This window comes from Panulirus ornatus, chromosome 66 (assembly GCF_036320965.1).
Source record: "Panulirus ornatus isolate Po-2019 chromosome 66, ASM3632096v1, whole genome shotgun sequence".
In the NCBI taxonomy this organism is placed as follows: Eukaryota; Metazoa; Arthropoda; class Malacostraca; order Decapoda; family Palinuridae; genus Panulirus; species Panulirus ornatus.
Window position 1 is genome coordinate 14215778 of NC_092289.1, and position 15348 is coordinate 14231125.

Here is a 15348-nt window from a genome sequence, read left to right on the forward strand (position 1 = left end):
ACATGACAGCTAGAGAGTCTGAGTGTGAACGAATATGGCTTTTTTGTCCTTTTCTAGCGCTACCTTGCGGAAGAGGACTGGGGGCGAGAGGGATGTGTGTGTGTGCTATTTCATGTGTTGTAGGGAGGCGACGGAAATAGATGAAGGCAGCAAGTATGAAATTGTACATGGGTATATATGTATATGTCTGTGTAAGTGCATTTTTGTATATGTATGTATCTGTGTGTGTGTGTGTGTGGGTGTTTTTGTGCATACATGTGCATGTGGGTGGGTTGGGCCATTCTTTCGTCTGTTTCCTTGCGCTATATCCCTAGTGCGGGAGAAGGCGATTAAGTGTAATATATATGTATCTATATATATATATATATATATATATATATATATATATATATATATATATATATATATATATATATATATATCCGTGGGGATACGGGAGAAAGAATACTTCCCACGCATTCCTCACGTGTCGTAGAAGGCGACTAAAGGGGACGGGAGCGGGGGGCCAGCAACCCTCCCTCCTTGTATTTTAACTTTCTAAAAGGGGAAACAGAAGAAGGAGTCACGCGAGGAGTGCTCATCCTCCTCGAAGGCTCAGATTGGGTGTCTAAATGTGTGTGGATGTAACCAAGATGAGAAAAAAGGAGAGATAGGTAGTATGTTTGAGGAAAGGAACCTGGAAGATTTTGGCTCTAAGTGAAACGAAGCTCAAGGGTAAAGGGGAAGAGTGGTTTGGGAATGTCTTGGGAGTAAAGTCAGGGGTTAGTGAGAGGACAAGAGCAACGGAAGGAGTAGCATTACTTCTGAATCAGGAGTTGTGGGAGTATGTGATAGGGTGAAAGAAAGTAAATTCTAGATTGATATGAGTAAAACTAAAAGTTGATGGAGAGAGATGGGTGATTATTGGTGCATATGCACCTGGGCATGAGAAGAAGGATTATGAGAGGCAAGTGTTTTGGGAGCAGCTGAATGAGTGTGTTAGTGGCTTTGATGCACAAGACCGGGTTATAGTGATGGATGATTTGAATGCAAAGGTGAGCAATGTGGCAGTTGAGGGAACAATTGGCATACATGGGGTGTTCAGTGTTGGAAATAGAAATGGTGAAGAGCTTGTAGATTTATGTGCTGAAAAAGGACTGGTGATTGGGAATACCTGGTTTAAAAAGCGAGATATAGCATTATTGAATTACGTGTTAATTGATAGGCGCGCGAAAGAGAGACTTTTGGATGTTAATGTGCTGAGAGGTGCAACTGGAGGGATGTCTGATCATTATCTTGTGGAGGCGAAGGTGAAGATTTGTAGGGGTTTTCAGAAAAGAAGAGAGAATGTTGGGGTGAAGAGAGTGGTGAGAGTAAGTGAGCTTGGGAAGGAGACTTGTGTGAGGATGTACCAGGAAGGACTGAGTAGAGAATGGAAAAAGGTGAGAACAAAGGAGGTAAGGGGAGTGGGGGAGGGATGGGATGTATTTAGGGAATCAGTGATGGCTTGCGCAAAAGATGCTTGTGGTATGAGAAGCGTAGGAGGTGGGTTGATTAGAAAGGGTAGTGAGTGGTGGGATGAAGAAGTAAGATTATTAGTGAAAGAGACGCGAGAGGCATTTGGACGACTTTTGCAGGGAAATAATGCTAATGAGTGGGAGATGTATAAAAGAAAGAGGCAGGAGGGCAAGAGAAAGGCGCAAGAGGTGACAAAGAGGGCAAATGAGAGTTGGGGTGAGAGAGTATCATTAAATTTTAGGGAGAATAAAAAGATGTTTTAGAAGGAGGTAAATAAAGTGCGTAAGACTAGGCAGCAAATGGAAACTTCAGTGAAGGGGGCTAATGGGGAGGTGATTACAAGTAGTGGTGATGGGGGGGGGTTGGGCCATTTCTTTCGTCTGTTTCCTTGCGCTACCTCGCAAACGCGGGAGACAGCGACAAAGTATAATAAGATAAAATAAAAAAAAAAAAAATATATATATATATATATATATATATATATATATATATATATATATATATATATATATATATATATATATATATGTACTATATATATATATATATATATATATATATATTTTTTTTTTTTTTTTTTTTTTTGCTTTGTCGCTGTCTCCCGCGTTTGCGAGGTAGCGCAAGGAAACAGACGAAAGAAATGGCCCAACCCACCCCCATACACATGTATATACATACGTCCACACACGCAAATATACATACCTACACAGCTTTCCATGGTTTACCCCAGACGCTTCACATGCCTTGATTCAATCCACTGACAGCACGTCAACCCCGGTATACCACATCGCTCCAATTCACTCTATTCCTTGCCCTCCTTTCACCCTCCTGCATGTTCAGGCCCCGATCACACAAAATCTTTTTCACTCCATCTTTCCACCTCCAATTTGGTCTCCCTCTTCTCCTCGTTCCCTCCACCTCCGACACATATATCCTCCTGGTCAATCTTTCCTCACTCATTCTCTCCATGTGCCCAAACCATTTCAAAACACCCTCTTCTGCTCTCTCAACCACGTTCTTTTTATTTCCGCACATCTCTCTTACCCTTACGTTACTTACTCGATCAAACCACCTCACACCACACATTGTCCTCAAACATCTCATTTCCAGCACATCCATCCTCCTGCGCACAACTCTATCCATAGCCCACGCCTCGCAACCATACAACATTGTTGGAACCACTATTCCTTCAAACATACCCATTTTTGCTTTCCGAGATACTGTTCTCGACTTCCACACATTCTTCAAGGCTCCCAGAATTTTCGCCCCCTCCTCTACCCTATGATCCACTTCCGCTTCCATGGTTCCATCCGCTGCCAGATCCACTCCCAGATATCTAAAACACTTTACTTCCTCCAGTTTTTCTCCATTCAAACTCACCTCCCAATTGACTTGACCCTCAACCCTACTGTACCTAATAACCTTGCTCTTATTCACATTTACTCTTAACTTTCTTCTTTCACACACTTTACCAAACTCAGTCACCAGCTTCTGCAGTTTCTCACATGAATCAGCGCTGTATCATCAGCGAACAACAACTGACTCACTTCCCAAGCTCTCTCATCCCCAACAGACTTCATACTTGCCCCTCTTTCCAAAACTCTTGCATTCACCTCCCTAACAACCCCATCCATAAACAAATTAAACAACCATGGAGACATCACACACCCCTGCCGCAAACCTACATTCACTGAGAACCAATCACTTTCCTCTCTTCCTATATATATATATATATATATACTATTTTTTTCAAAACCAGTCACTGATAAGTTGTTCTATTTATCATCTTAGGTCTGCTACGAGCGATCGATTCTTGAAGGTTGGCAGCAGGGCTTTCTAGTGGGCGAACGTAGAGGTCATTTACATCAAGAAGGGTGAGTGTGTCCCCCTTGTATTTCTGTGCACTCTCTCTGGTCTCGTCCGTATAAAATGTTTTCTTACAGGTCTATCGCAGTCCAGTTTCTAGTCAAGGTAAAGAAAAAGAAGAGAGGATCAGATCGTTTCATACGCCACTCAGTGGGGGAAAAAATAATGATAATATCAAAGTATTTTCCTTTCGTAGTAAAGGGGAGGAGACTATAAGAAATATCAACTGATGTAGTCTACCGATCCAAAAGCTCTTTTACTGACGTCTTATGGTAAGGAAGCCTTTACTTGAAGGATGATGACCACGTATGGCCACTATCCATTAAACCTTTATCTCTTTTGTCTTTATTATCTTTTCTTTATCATAAATGACAACTGTTTACCAGCAGCTCGATCATACAGTATTTCATATATACATATATATTTATATATATATATATATATATATATATATATATATATATATATATATATATATATATATATATATATATATACACATATATATATATGTATATATATATATATATATATATATATATGTGTGTGTGTGTGTGTGTGTATAACTAAGAGTAAGAGGTCACAGTGGTGCGCGTGGTACAGTATACGTGTTTGCATATAACCACGAGGAAAAAGAAACACGATAAGTTCCCAAGTGCACTTTCATGTAATGATCACATCGTCAGGGGAGTTACAAGCATGGGATAGAAGACGTAGAACAGTCAGTTGATATACAAGGAAGAGACGTAGCTAAGACTCTATTGGTAAACAAGCCTTACCGTAACACTTGTTTACCAATAGTGTCTTAGCTCCGTCTCTTCATTGTATTCGAAATGACTGTTCTACGTCTTCTATCCCATGCTTGTAACACCCCTGACGATGTGATTATTACATGAAGTTGCACTTGGGAACTTATCGTGTTTCATTATTCTCGTGGTTTTATCCAAACATGTATGTATGTATGTATGTATGTATGTATATATATATATATATATATATATATATATATATATATATATATATATATATATATATATATATATATATACACGTGTATGTGAATATATGTATATGTATGTGTATTTGAGTAGATGTACCTTTCTTCGTCTGTTTCCCTTTAGAACTGTAGAACTGAACCAGTTATCTCTAAGCTAATGATATCATTTCGCTTCATTCTGAATACGTCTCTCTAATGTCCTTTTCTCTCTCACTCTCAGAGCCGCAGGAAAGGGAAGAGACGGACGAAGGGAACGAGGTATGAGAACGCCTGAACACCAGCAGGAGGCGAGTCATTCGAGGGTCATGGATCTCATGATGTACTGAGCCAACATGTCTGAACATCACGGAGGAGGGCGGTGTAAGGGAGAGAGAGAGAGAGAGAGAGAGAGAGAGAGAGAGAGAGAGAGAGAGAGAGAGAGATCGCCCTCATCTCCAGCGATAGGAGAATGGATATCTCACCTCAGAGAAGAGAAACGGTGATTCACTTGAGAAGAAAGCCACTGTCCCCACCTCAAGAATTCAGACTGCAGATACCTCGTGTGTGTGTGTGTGTGTGTGTGTGTGTGTATACATGGTGAGGATCTTATATACTGCACCCCAGGTCTTCTGAACTACTGTCGACAGTCTCTCACCCTCCCTTGTTGTGGATTTCCATACCCACCTGAGGGACCCAAAGTAAGATCACAAATCATAATCGTATTCCCTTCCTCGGTTAGAATTTGGAATTCGATCACTCACCTCCCTCCAACACAGTAAGAACCATCATTTATCTAACTCCATTTCAAATGCTTGGAGCTGCAACTCGAAATTCTTGTTATATATATGTATATATATATATATATATATATATATATATATATATATATATATATATATATATATATATATATATGAATATTTCACAAATCTGTTACGCATAATGGTGATAATATAAAGCTAATATATATGGATTATGATGTATGAATTATATAGGATTAGCATCATTAGAGTAATGTTAAAAGTTGTGAGGATTGTCAGAATTATAAGAAAATTGATGACTGTAACTTGACAGTTAACCCAAGAATGAAATACATAACTCATGGTAAAGTTACTTCTTATTGATCCATTTATATTACCACTCAGCTGAAGTGCTTATTATCGCTGACCATCATCTTATCAGCAGTTCATTATCTTGGGCAAGCTAAACTTTATTAAAGATTTTACAGAACAATAGATCTTAATTTGAATAGATAATATATATATATCTTTTCCTTTCCGATCCATTGCAGTGAGTAATCTTATTCAAAAATTCCATAGTTCAAATTTTGTCACACTCCTGATAATGAATTATAATAACCAACCCAAAATTATTAACGATAACTCATTTTATGTATTCAGGCTAAGGTATTAAATTTTGGCATTCTGCATATTTGTATTATTCCTCCCAATATGTACTTGTATATCTATTTTCTGGACTACGTTATAACTAGGGAGTGGATGTTCGCAAATACAGCCTCACTTAACCTGTTCCAGGCGCTGCCTCCAAGCCTTCATCCACTCCCGTGGCTTCATTTGCACTCCCAAATGTCATTCTGCGCTCGATCTCTCCTGATATTATTTTGGTCAAGTCTCTTTTACGAGCTCACTTACTTTCGCCATCGTATACTCACCTGTAGCGTTTTTTTTATTTCGTTTCCGAAAACCTCTACAAAAATTTCCACCCTCGCCTCCATAGGATAATGATCAAACGTCCCACCAGCTGCTCCTCTTGACACACCCTTATCCAAAAGTCTCTCTTTTGTATGGCTATCACTTAGTATGTAATCCAGTGATTCCCGCTGGCCATCTCTTCTCACATACGAATACTGGTTTATGTCCCTTTTTCTAAAGCAGGTAGTTACAATCACCAGCCCTTTCTCAACATAGAAGTCCTCACCATTTCCATCCACTTCATTGAATAAGCTCAATTGCCACACTATTCACTTGCCCATTTAAATCATCCATCACTAGTACCCGGTCTCTTGCATCTTAACTGATGACACACTCACTCAACTGCTCCTAGAAGCATTTGTCTCTCACGATCTTCCTGTTCATAGCCAGGTGTACAAGCGCAAATATTCACCCGGTGATCGCAATTTATTTCATTCATACCCACATCAGTCTGGAACTCACTTCCTAACACTTTCGCATATTCCCAGAACTCCTGCTTCAGCAATAGTGCTACCCCTTCCTTAGCTCGTGCTCTCCCAACAACCGCTGACTTTACCTCTACAGTACTTCCAAATAATTCCTCCCCTTTACCCATGAGCTTCGTTTCACTCAGAACTAGAACATCCAGATCTCTTCCTTCAAACATGCTACCTATATCTCCTTTACTACTCACCTCCTTTACATCAACACACATTCCAGGAGGATGGGCACTCCCACCTTGGCCCCTTCTTCTGTTCCATCTTCTAGAGATAGAAATACAAGAAGGGGGGGGGGAGTTTTATGTGTGCACGCACGCCCACGCGCGCGCGCGCGTGTGTGTATGTGTGTGTGTGTGTGTGTGTGTGTGTGTGTGTGTGTGTGTGCGTGTGTTCTAGGCAAATCTCGTTACTTCTGTTACTTTACCCGAGTTGGAAACAGACGTGAAGTGATGAAAGTGACATTCTTCTCTTTGTGATCAGGACTCCGCTTACAACATCCTCCTGGCAGACCCTCATGCTTTCATACATGACAACATAGACACAGGAGGAGTCTATTTTGGACGTGACACACGCACACCTCTTCGGGGACATTGGCCTTTGACCTAAGCCCTCAAAGGCCATTCTTGTCACTACCCCCCCTCGTCTTCACTATGACTTAGAAAGTAATTGGAGAATGAGAGAGAGAGAGAGAGAGAGAGAGAGAGAGAGAGAGAGAGAGAGAGAGAGAGAGAGAGAGATCAGCATGCGACCGTGCGAGACTCAAGCACTCAAGCAACAACGAGGTCATGAGAATTTGGCTGGGTCCACCCGTTAGTAACGCGCTGGCGAGACTTGCAGATGCCCCTGGCTGGCGGCGCCCTTAAGGGGGGCGGGCAGGGTGGTGGTGGAGGGGGCGGAGAGAGAGAGAGAGAGAGAGAGAGAGAGAGAGAGAGAGAGAGAGAGAGAGAGAGAGAGGACCTTCCTGAATTCCACGCGCTCTGCGTTCCGAAGTACTGACGATGTCGCCACCGTCAGGTAGTTCAACCTTACACGAGTTAACCTTAGTATGTGATCAAATCTGAGCTCTACGTGGCTTCACATCTAAGATTGCTAAGTTGCTGTACGTCTCCTCCCGTTGAACAGTTCGGTCTCGTTCTACGTATATACCAGGGCTGATGCAGGTGTATGGGTGACCAGAGGAACACCTGGCCAGAGCTGACGTCTGAAGTAACCCCATGTAATCCCACGCAATTACAGTCGAAGTTACCTTGGGGATTTCATACGACACGCCTAGCTCAAGTTGACATCTGTATATCTGTTTTTTCTTTTTTTTAGGCACAAGTATAGGAGGGGAAAATAAACGACAAAAACAACAAGAGAGAGAGAGAGAGAGAGAGAGAGGAGGGAGGGAGGGAGGGAGGAAAGGTGGATGTATGGACGCGTGCCAACCTACGCTGGCCACGTATGCGGCAATGGTGTTGGGGGGACAGTAGTGACGGGGAGGGGGCACTGGTCTCCCTACCTCCCTTCCTACCCCACGGGCCCCATTTCCTGAACTTGCCTCACCGCTGCCTGGGTTATATAGTGCCAGTGTAGCGCCAGCCACCAGCAAAACACTCTCTTCTCCTTAGCCGTCACCTCCTCCTAGTCATTCGCGGTGCCCGTCAACATGAGGTGGGTGGGTCTCTGTTAGACCTGTGGGTCTCTGTTAGTCCTGTGCGTCTCTGTTAGACTTGTGGTTATCTGTTGGTCCTGTGGGCCTCTGTTGGACCTGTGGGTCTCTGTTGGACCTGTGGGTCTCTGTTAGACCTGTGTGATTATCTTTTCGAGCTGAGTAGGAATAACAGTGGCGTCTCACTGTTAATACGTGACTAATGTAGCAGTGCTGGAAAGCATATATATATATATATATATATATATATATATATATATATATATATATATATATATATATATATGTATTCCATTCTGTAAGCTTCGCGATCTAACGTTGAAGAATGAATACTTTTTTCTGTAAAAAATTGGGGGAAATCAAAGGCGTTTGTACCAGTGTAGGGGATTTTTTGTGTTTCACCGCAACGCACTGGCCGTCCGTGAGTTGAGGACGTGTATGTGCAAAATCGGAAGCTGTATGTACTTATCCATTCCACGGTGTATGGTGCAGAGATGATGATGACGTATGGAAGGTGGTAGATAACTCCTGAAGAGAATTGATATCCCGTTGATGAGTAAAAAGTGCCATACCATTAACTCGGTTTCGAAGCGGATATCTGCAGCCTCAATGTATCTTCACATTAAGTTGAAGTATCTCGTAACCAGTGGAATACAGAGGGAATACGACGAAGGAATTACAGTCACCGAAAGAACACTCAGTCCTCGTTCGAGGCTTGTCCGCGATACTGGAAGAGACCAGAGAGTCATAGCTTCGTGTGATGAGCGACGAAAGACATACTGGAAGAGACCAGAGGGTCATAGCTTCGTGTGATGAGCGAAGAAAGACATACTGGAAGAGACCAGAGAGTCATAGCTTCGTGTGATGAGCGAAGAAAGACATACTGGAAGAGACCAGAGAGTCATAGCTACGTGTGATGAGCGAAGAAAGACTTACTGGAAGAGACCAGAGGGTCATAGCTTCGTGTGATGAGCGAAGAAAGACATACTGGAAGAGACCAGAGGGTCATAGCTTCGCGTGATGAGCGAAGAAAGACATAAAGATCATAGAGGAGAAAAGAAGACGGTATATTCTCATGTAACTAAGGAGGTTGCAAATGATAACGACGAATCAGCCTTAAGTACGATGTCCAAAACTCACCGTTCTCCAGACTTGGACAATCCCGCTCGGTGGGTTAGGTCGGTGTAATTAGGGGATAAAGTGGTTGTAGTTAAGAGTTTCTGTCATTAGTGGTATTTTGACTGTTGTATAGATAAGAATTTCACCGTAAATATCAATCGTCGAGTTGTTCACGATCCAATATGTTCGCATTGCTCAATATTCTTGCATGGTTCCAAGACATTCAGTTCAGCTAACGTGCCTGCGCTCTGTCCTTCCCAATATCTAACTTACCCTATCCCACTTCGTCTCCTTTTCTCTGAGCTAATTTCGCTATATTTCTTAGGTCATTCTCGTCAATCTCATCTTTCATCCTGTAGACATAGCAGCAGATTCGGGCCCTCTGGGCTATCGCCTGCTCGCTCCTGCGGAGGGTCACCGCACCTTGTCGCATCACTACCACGCTCCTCCCACCTTGACCACCAAACCCTCTCTCTACCAAGTCCTCCCTCCTTAGGCACTACACCTTCTTTCACCACCACCAAGTCTTCCATTCCTGGCAAATAAAAGCACTCCCTCACCATTCCACCCTTACTTGGCTATCATGCGATGAACGGCGAAATGGCATTGTTCAGTGGTCTAACCACTCGTCCCCACCATTTTCCCACTTCATACCTTCGTTATTGCCAGACTTCCTACTCTACGATAAGGTATTTGTATGAAATATCATCACCCAAGCAATGGCACTTTCTATCCTGCCACGGAAATAGATGAATGATTGACAACTGTGTATGGGGTGGGGGTTAGTTCTCGTGCGTCTGGCATGTTCCTTAGGGTATGTGTAGACAGACAGACAGACAGACAGGACTGCTTATTTTTTGTATCGTCTGTCTCACAGCATCATCGTTCACGTTTCAGACCTCACCGTAAAAGGATGAAATTTTTCCCATCCCATAACACTATTACCGGATTATAAAGAGTTGTATCCATTGTTCATATTTTTGCATAATACAAGTTATTATCTAATGACACAGGAAAAAAAGGACTTACATAAGGTCCGGCTACCGTGGCGTGCGCTATTCTAAAATGGCATCCATTTATGTAAGCTACAAATTTACGTAAACAGGAAGACCTGGCTAAGAATAACCCCTCTTGCAGACCAGGCACTTGACGGAGACAAGAATTCCTCAGTGAGTTGCCATAGGATCCATCATGATCACATAGGATATTCTTCAGATATACCATAGGATAGCCAACAGATCCGAACGGCAGTGGGGAAATGTAAGTGAAAACCTCATGAATGTGAGTGAAGATCTCGTAAAACGAGTGAAGATCTCATGAATGTGAGTGAAAATCTCATAAATACGAGTGAAAATCTCATGAATGTGAGTGAAAATCTCATGAATACGAGTGAAAACCTCATGAATGTGAGTGAAGATCTCGCAAAACGAGTGAAAATCTCATGAATGTGAGTGAAGATCTCGCAAATACGAGTGAAAACCTCATGAATGTGAGTGAAAATCTCGCAAATACGAGTGAAAATCTCATGAATGTGAGTGAAAATCTCATGAATACGAGTGAAAACCTCATGAATGTGAGTGAAGATCTCGCAAAACGAGTGAAAATCTCATGAATGTGAGTGAAGATCTCGCAAATACGAGTGAAAACCTCATGAATGTGAGTGAAAATCTCGTAAATACGAGTGAAAACCTCATGAATGTGAGTGAAGATCTCGTAAAACGAATGAAAATCTCATGAATGTGAGTGAAATTCTCATAGATTTTTCATGCGGAATACTTATCTCAGCCATGCTATAGGTATAGAAGATATGCTGCTGTATTAGCCACTATATATTAGGTATATCAGTATATTCTTTTAGTAAAAAAAAAGAAATAAGAGGTTTTCTTATTTTTCCTACAAGATTTTGGCAAGATTTTGATTAATCATGACATGGGTCTGAATTCAATCGTTCATTGAACCTGAAATTGATCATTCCCTGGTCTTGAATTTGATCATTTTGTGGCCCTGACTTTAATCATTCCCTGCCACTGAATTTAATAATGTACTGACCCTAAACTTGATCATTCTTTGGCCTTAAAATTGATCATCATATAGCCTTGCATCTGATCATTCCCTGGCCCTGAATTCATTCATTCCCTGGCCCTGAATTCATTCGTTCCCTGGCCCTGAATTCATTCATTCCCTGGCCCTAAATTTAGTCATGTCTTGCCCTACTGCAATACAAGACCAAAAAAATGTATACGGGTACGTAAACCTAACTCAGCACCTCAGCACGTGTGGTCAAGGTACTTTATCTTAGAAACTCGAAGTGAAACTTGATCAGCTTCTTGATTTAGAACGAGCTATGAGGCGTGAGAAGGAGAACGGCTTTGTGTGATTTTCTGAGGTTAAGAAAGAAAAAATATGAAGTGGCAGGTACATAGAGAATGGCTGAAACGGAATTAACGTCTGCGTGATTTAGATAATTCTATCTTTTAACAAGATTACACACACACACACACACACACACACACACACACACACACATATGTATGTATATATATAAAATCTCTTTACATAAAGGGAGACTTCCTTCCGGTTTTTGTCCCCCCCTCACTGCTCTCACACGCTTACTATATATACATATCTCTCCCCCCCACGCATCCCTGCATGACTGGCTCAGTTTTACCCACCCTCCCTCTTTGACTCAGTCTTCATTTGCTATTCTACAATGCCACGTTATATTTCTAAAGTCTCCTGGTCACACATCTATATCATCAGTTTGTGTCCCATCTACATGAGGGTGTAGACGTCTGTTTTGTGTCGGTAAGCTACACTCAACAGCTGTGTGGATTCTGTTCGCGTCTGTCTCACCCACCCTCACACTCTTACATAATCGCAGTCGCTACTTCCTCCGCTGCCAGTCTTTTTCTGACATTTTTTTCTCCCCCTCCTTGCTCTGCAGCAGTCACCTCGTGCTTGCCTTCGCCTTACCAAGCGCGTGTAGAACTCCACCGTGCTCGCTCCCTACCCATGCATTTATGCATTATTTACAATATCTATTGCTCTAGACACCCCTTCGTGATATTCTTAATTGTGTTTGTCCTCGGAGCATGACTTGGGGAAGAAAATAAATCAAGACTTCAGCTCCTGAACCATATTTTTGGCGAGTCAAAACAACATTATTACTTCGTTTTCTTTAAACAGTTTTCACTTCCGTCTTACCTCTCCCTTCTCATATCTCGCTTCACGTTCTTACATCATCCCTAAGACAGATCGTGAACCATACGAACCAGGGATATTCTAAGGGATCTCGAGATTACAGAGAACATGTACTGGCAGAAGCTATTTACATTCGCTCACCAAATGTTGTAAAGTCGAAGTCAATGCTCATTCTTTTTTGTTGTGGCTTCGTATCGCTGTTCTTCAGCCACCTGCCGGCTGCTCCGGCTAACTAAGGGATGGTGGTAGACAGTTAGCCGACAACAGTTCATTACCGGGTCACATTCCAGTCCAAAATTTCGACAGCAAGTGGATCTTGACTTGAGGACATAGTACAATAAAGTGGATGGTTTACTTTATGGCTTAATGAGGAGGGTGTTATACATCGTAACTGAAAACTTTGACCTATTAATAAATCTTTAATGTTCTAAGTGATTTACGATTGAGAATCATTGAAGGTAATGAGAAGTTTAGTCCATCAACTTGAGAAACGCTGCGTCTCATTCTCAGAATAACTTCTTTTGAAAAGAAAGAAAAAAAAAGGAGAAAAAAAGATTCCATTTTCTGTCACTCCTTCAACAAGTCATTGAAAATGGGATTTGACTTGGACGACAATGCCATGAAATAAGGGCAAACGAATGGCAAAAAAAAAAAATCAAGTCTCTCTCTCTCTCTCTCTCTCTCTCTCTCTCTCTCTCTCTCTCTCTCTCTCTCTCTCTCTCTCTCTCTCTCTCTCTCTCTTTGGGCGATAGATGCCCTGATGACTCCTCTGTTCCACATGTCTGCTCGACGATATTGGTCAATAGATTTACAGTGAGTGTGTGATTTTAGACGCAAAGTCACCAAAATTTGGATCCGGGTTCTGTTTCATGCTTCGCTCCTACCATTACAGGGTCTTTGTTGCTGTGTTCGTGTTGGTAACCATGATGGCTGCCAGCGAGGCCTTCTGGTTCTTTGGCGGCGATGAAGCCAAGGTAGAGGAAGCCCCAGCCCTGGCCGAGGAAACAATCCACCTGGAGAAGAGGTAAGACACACACACACACACTAACTCGGGTGATGTGGGTTTATTCTATGACTTTTTTTTGACTCACTGCAAAGTCTCACATGCATTAGATACATCTCTTATCTTTATCTTTCTTCTCAGGGATGCTGAAGCCGAGAAAGAAGACGAAGCTGATAAAGATAAGGACGCAAGGTGAATTCATTGTCTTTTATTGGTGACGCATTATATCTTTTCCTATCTTTTTCCCTGTGTTTTAAAATGTATTCAACAGCAATGATGATTATCCATCCAAGCGACTTCCATATCAGATAACATGATTCTCAAAGCCCGTCTCTTATCTTATATAGTGACACCGACGAGGATGGTGACGAGGAAGACGAGGAAGAGGACGAAACTGAGGAAGAAGAGGGGGAGGAAGAGGAAAATAATGATGAGGGAGAAGAAAGTGAAGATGAACAAGATGAGGAGGAGGATGCGGCAGAAGCCGCGGTGTAAACCGACTCACATCGACCAGCATCAGTATTTCGAGCCTTCACCGTAACAGCAAATTGGTCAGTAGTGATCACACACACACACACACACACACACACACACACACACACACACACACTTATACACAATCACAAGGACAGATATGACTGAACATAAATTCTGTCACAGATCTGCGAGATTTGACATGCAAAATGCTTCCTGTTTACTAGACACACATATATACGTACACCCTCCCCCCGCACGCAAATGCAAGCTTATGATTCTCTCTCTCTCTCTCTCTCTCTCTCTCTCTCTCTCTCTCTCTCTCTCTCTCTCTCTCTCTCTCTCTCTCTCTCTCTCTCTCTCTCTCTCTCTCTCTCTCTCTCTCTCTCTCTCTCTCTCTCTCTCTCTCTCTCTCTCTCTCCAATAACTTCTAAGTCTTAGTGAAGATGAGGGTGTAGTGACAAGAATGGCCTTTGAACTGGCCTTAGAAGGCTTAGGTCAAAGGTCAATGGCCCCAAAAGGGTGTACGTATGTGTGTGTGTGTGTGTGTGTGTGAAGATAAGTGTTTAAGTAGCAACTTGACCACACCCTTTAAGACCTAGATCTTTAACGACCAATTAGCATCGTTGGCGTAGCGAAGTTACCCAATAGCGCACGAGAGACGACCTCACCTCTTGATGGCAAATCATTGCCTCTTCTGTTTCAGAGCAACTGCCCGAGGAGAATCGTCCGGACGAAGAGAACCCAGAGAAGTTCAAGAGATTTAAAGAGAAAGAAGAGAAGAAAAAGAAATGAATGTGCGCGACCACTGCTGCATCTTCCAATTCCCCTCCTTCATCACCAACATTCGTAGTTTCATCCTGGTAAACATTTCATGGCTAGTTCCGCCCGTGGATTGCTGAACACGGTTTCCTGTGAAGGCAAGGCCTTGTGGTCGGTGCTTGGCCCACTGTGGGAGGGTTATGATGATGATGTTTGTGGTGCTGTGTTGTGCGCGTGTTGGAATAAAGACACAACGCCTTGTTAGGATTGTTTATACGTTCGAGAAAACACAAGAACACCACCTACCTGAGTCTCCTCTTTTCAATGATGCTTTGTGGATGATACAACTCTTAGGCTCTGATAAAACACGAAAATAAACAGAAGTTGTAGAAAAAAATATATATATATTTCTTCTTTCTTTACCTGTGACCATGTGTTAGATATATATATATATATCCCTTTTCATTATTTGCTTTGTTAAGGAAACGTGTGGAATTTCGTGTTTCTTATGTTTAAGAGAAACTCGTACGTAACGTTCGAAATTGAATGTGTATTTTGTCCTGTGATTCACGAGAATGAAAAAAAAAAAAAAAAAAAGTTCTGTAATA

At 42.1% G+C, this 15348-nt stretch overlaps 3 protein-coding genes across 8 annotated transcripts in view; 2 read left to right on the plus strand and 1 right to left on the minus strand.

Moving 5' to 3' along the window:
• The window catches only part of LOC139746930 (uncharacterized), a 24222-nt gene extending 18456 nt beyond the window's left edge, over nucleotides 1-5766 (plus strand). For all 6 annotated transcript variants that reach the window (XM_071658616.1, XM_071658617.1, XM_071658620.1 and 3 more), the window contains 2 exons: nucleotides 3289-3371; nucleotides 4581-5766. In XM_071658616.1, coding sequence (XP_071514717.1) covers nucleotides 3289-3337 — 49 coding nt within the window. In that variant the 3' untranslated portion in view covers nucleotides 3338-3371; nucleotides 4581-5766. The remainder of the gene's footprint in view (nucleotides 1-3288; nucleotides 3372-4580) is intronic.
• Nucleotides 1-15348, minus strand: part of LOC139746906 (cubilin-like) — a 132886-nt gene that overhangs the window by 110276 nt on the left and 7262 nt on the right. The window lies entirely within an intron of this gene.
• On the plus strand, nucleotides 8027-15141 carry LOC139746908 (uncharacterized). Its single transcript, XM_071658588.1, has 5 exons — nucleotides 8027-8183; nucleotides 13394-13525; nucleotides 13646-13696; nucleotides 13852-14055; nucleotides 14685-15141. Exons 1-4 carry the CDS (start codon nucleotides 8179-8181, stop codon nucleotides 13997-13999), a joined length of 336 nt encoding a protein of 111 aa, XP_071514689.1. The 5' UTR covers nucleotides 8027-8178; the 3' UTR covers nucleotides 14000-14055; nucleotides 14685-15141.

Bases quoted from the DNA above. Each gene is read 5' to 3' on its own strand.
- LOC139746908 (XM_071658588.1), top strand. The intron at 13,526-13,645 runs GTAAGACACACA...CTTTCTTCTCAG, and splicing joins ACAATCCACCTGGAGAAGAG to GGATGCTGAAGCCGAGAAAG. The intron at 13,697-13,851 runs GTGAATTCATTG...TATCTTATATAG, and splicing joins GATAAAGATAAGGACGCAAG to TGACACCGACGAGGATGGTG.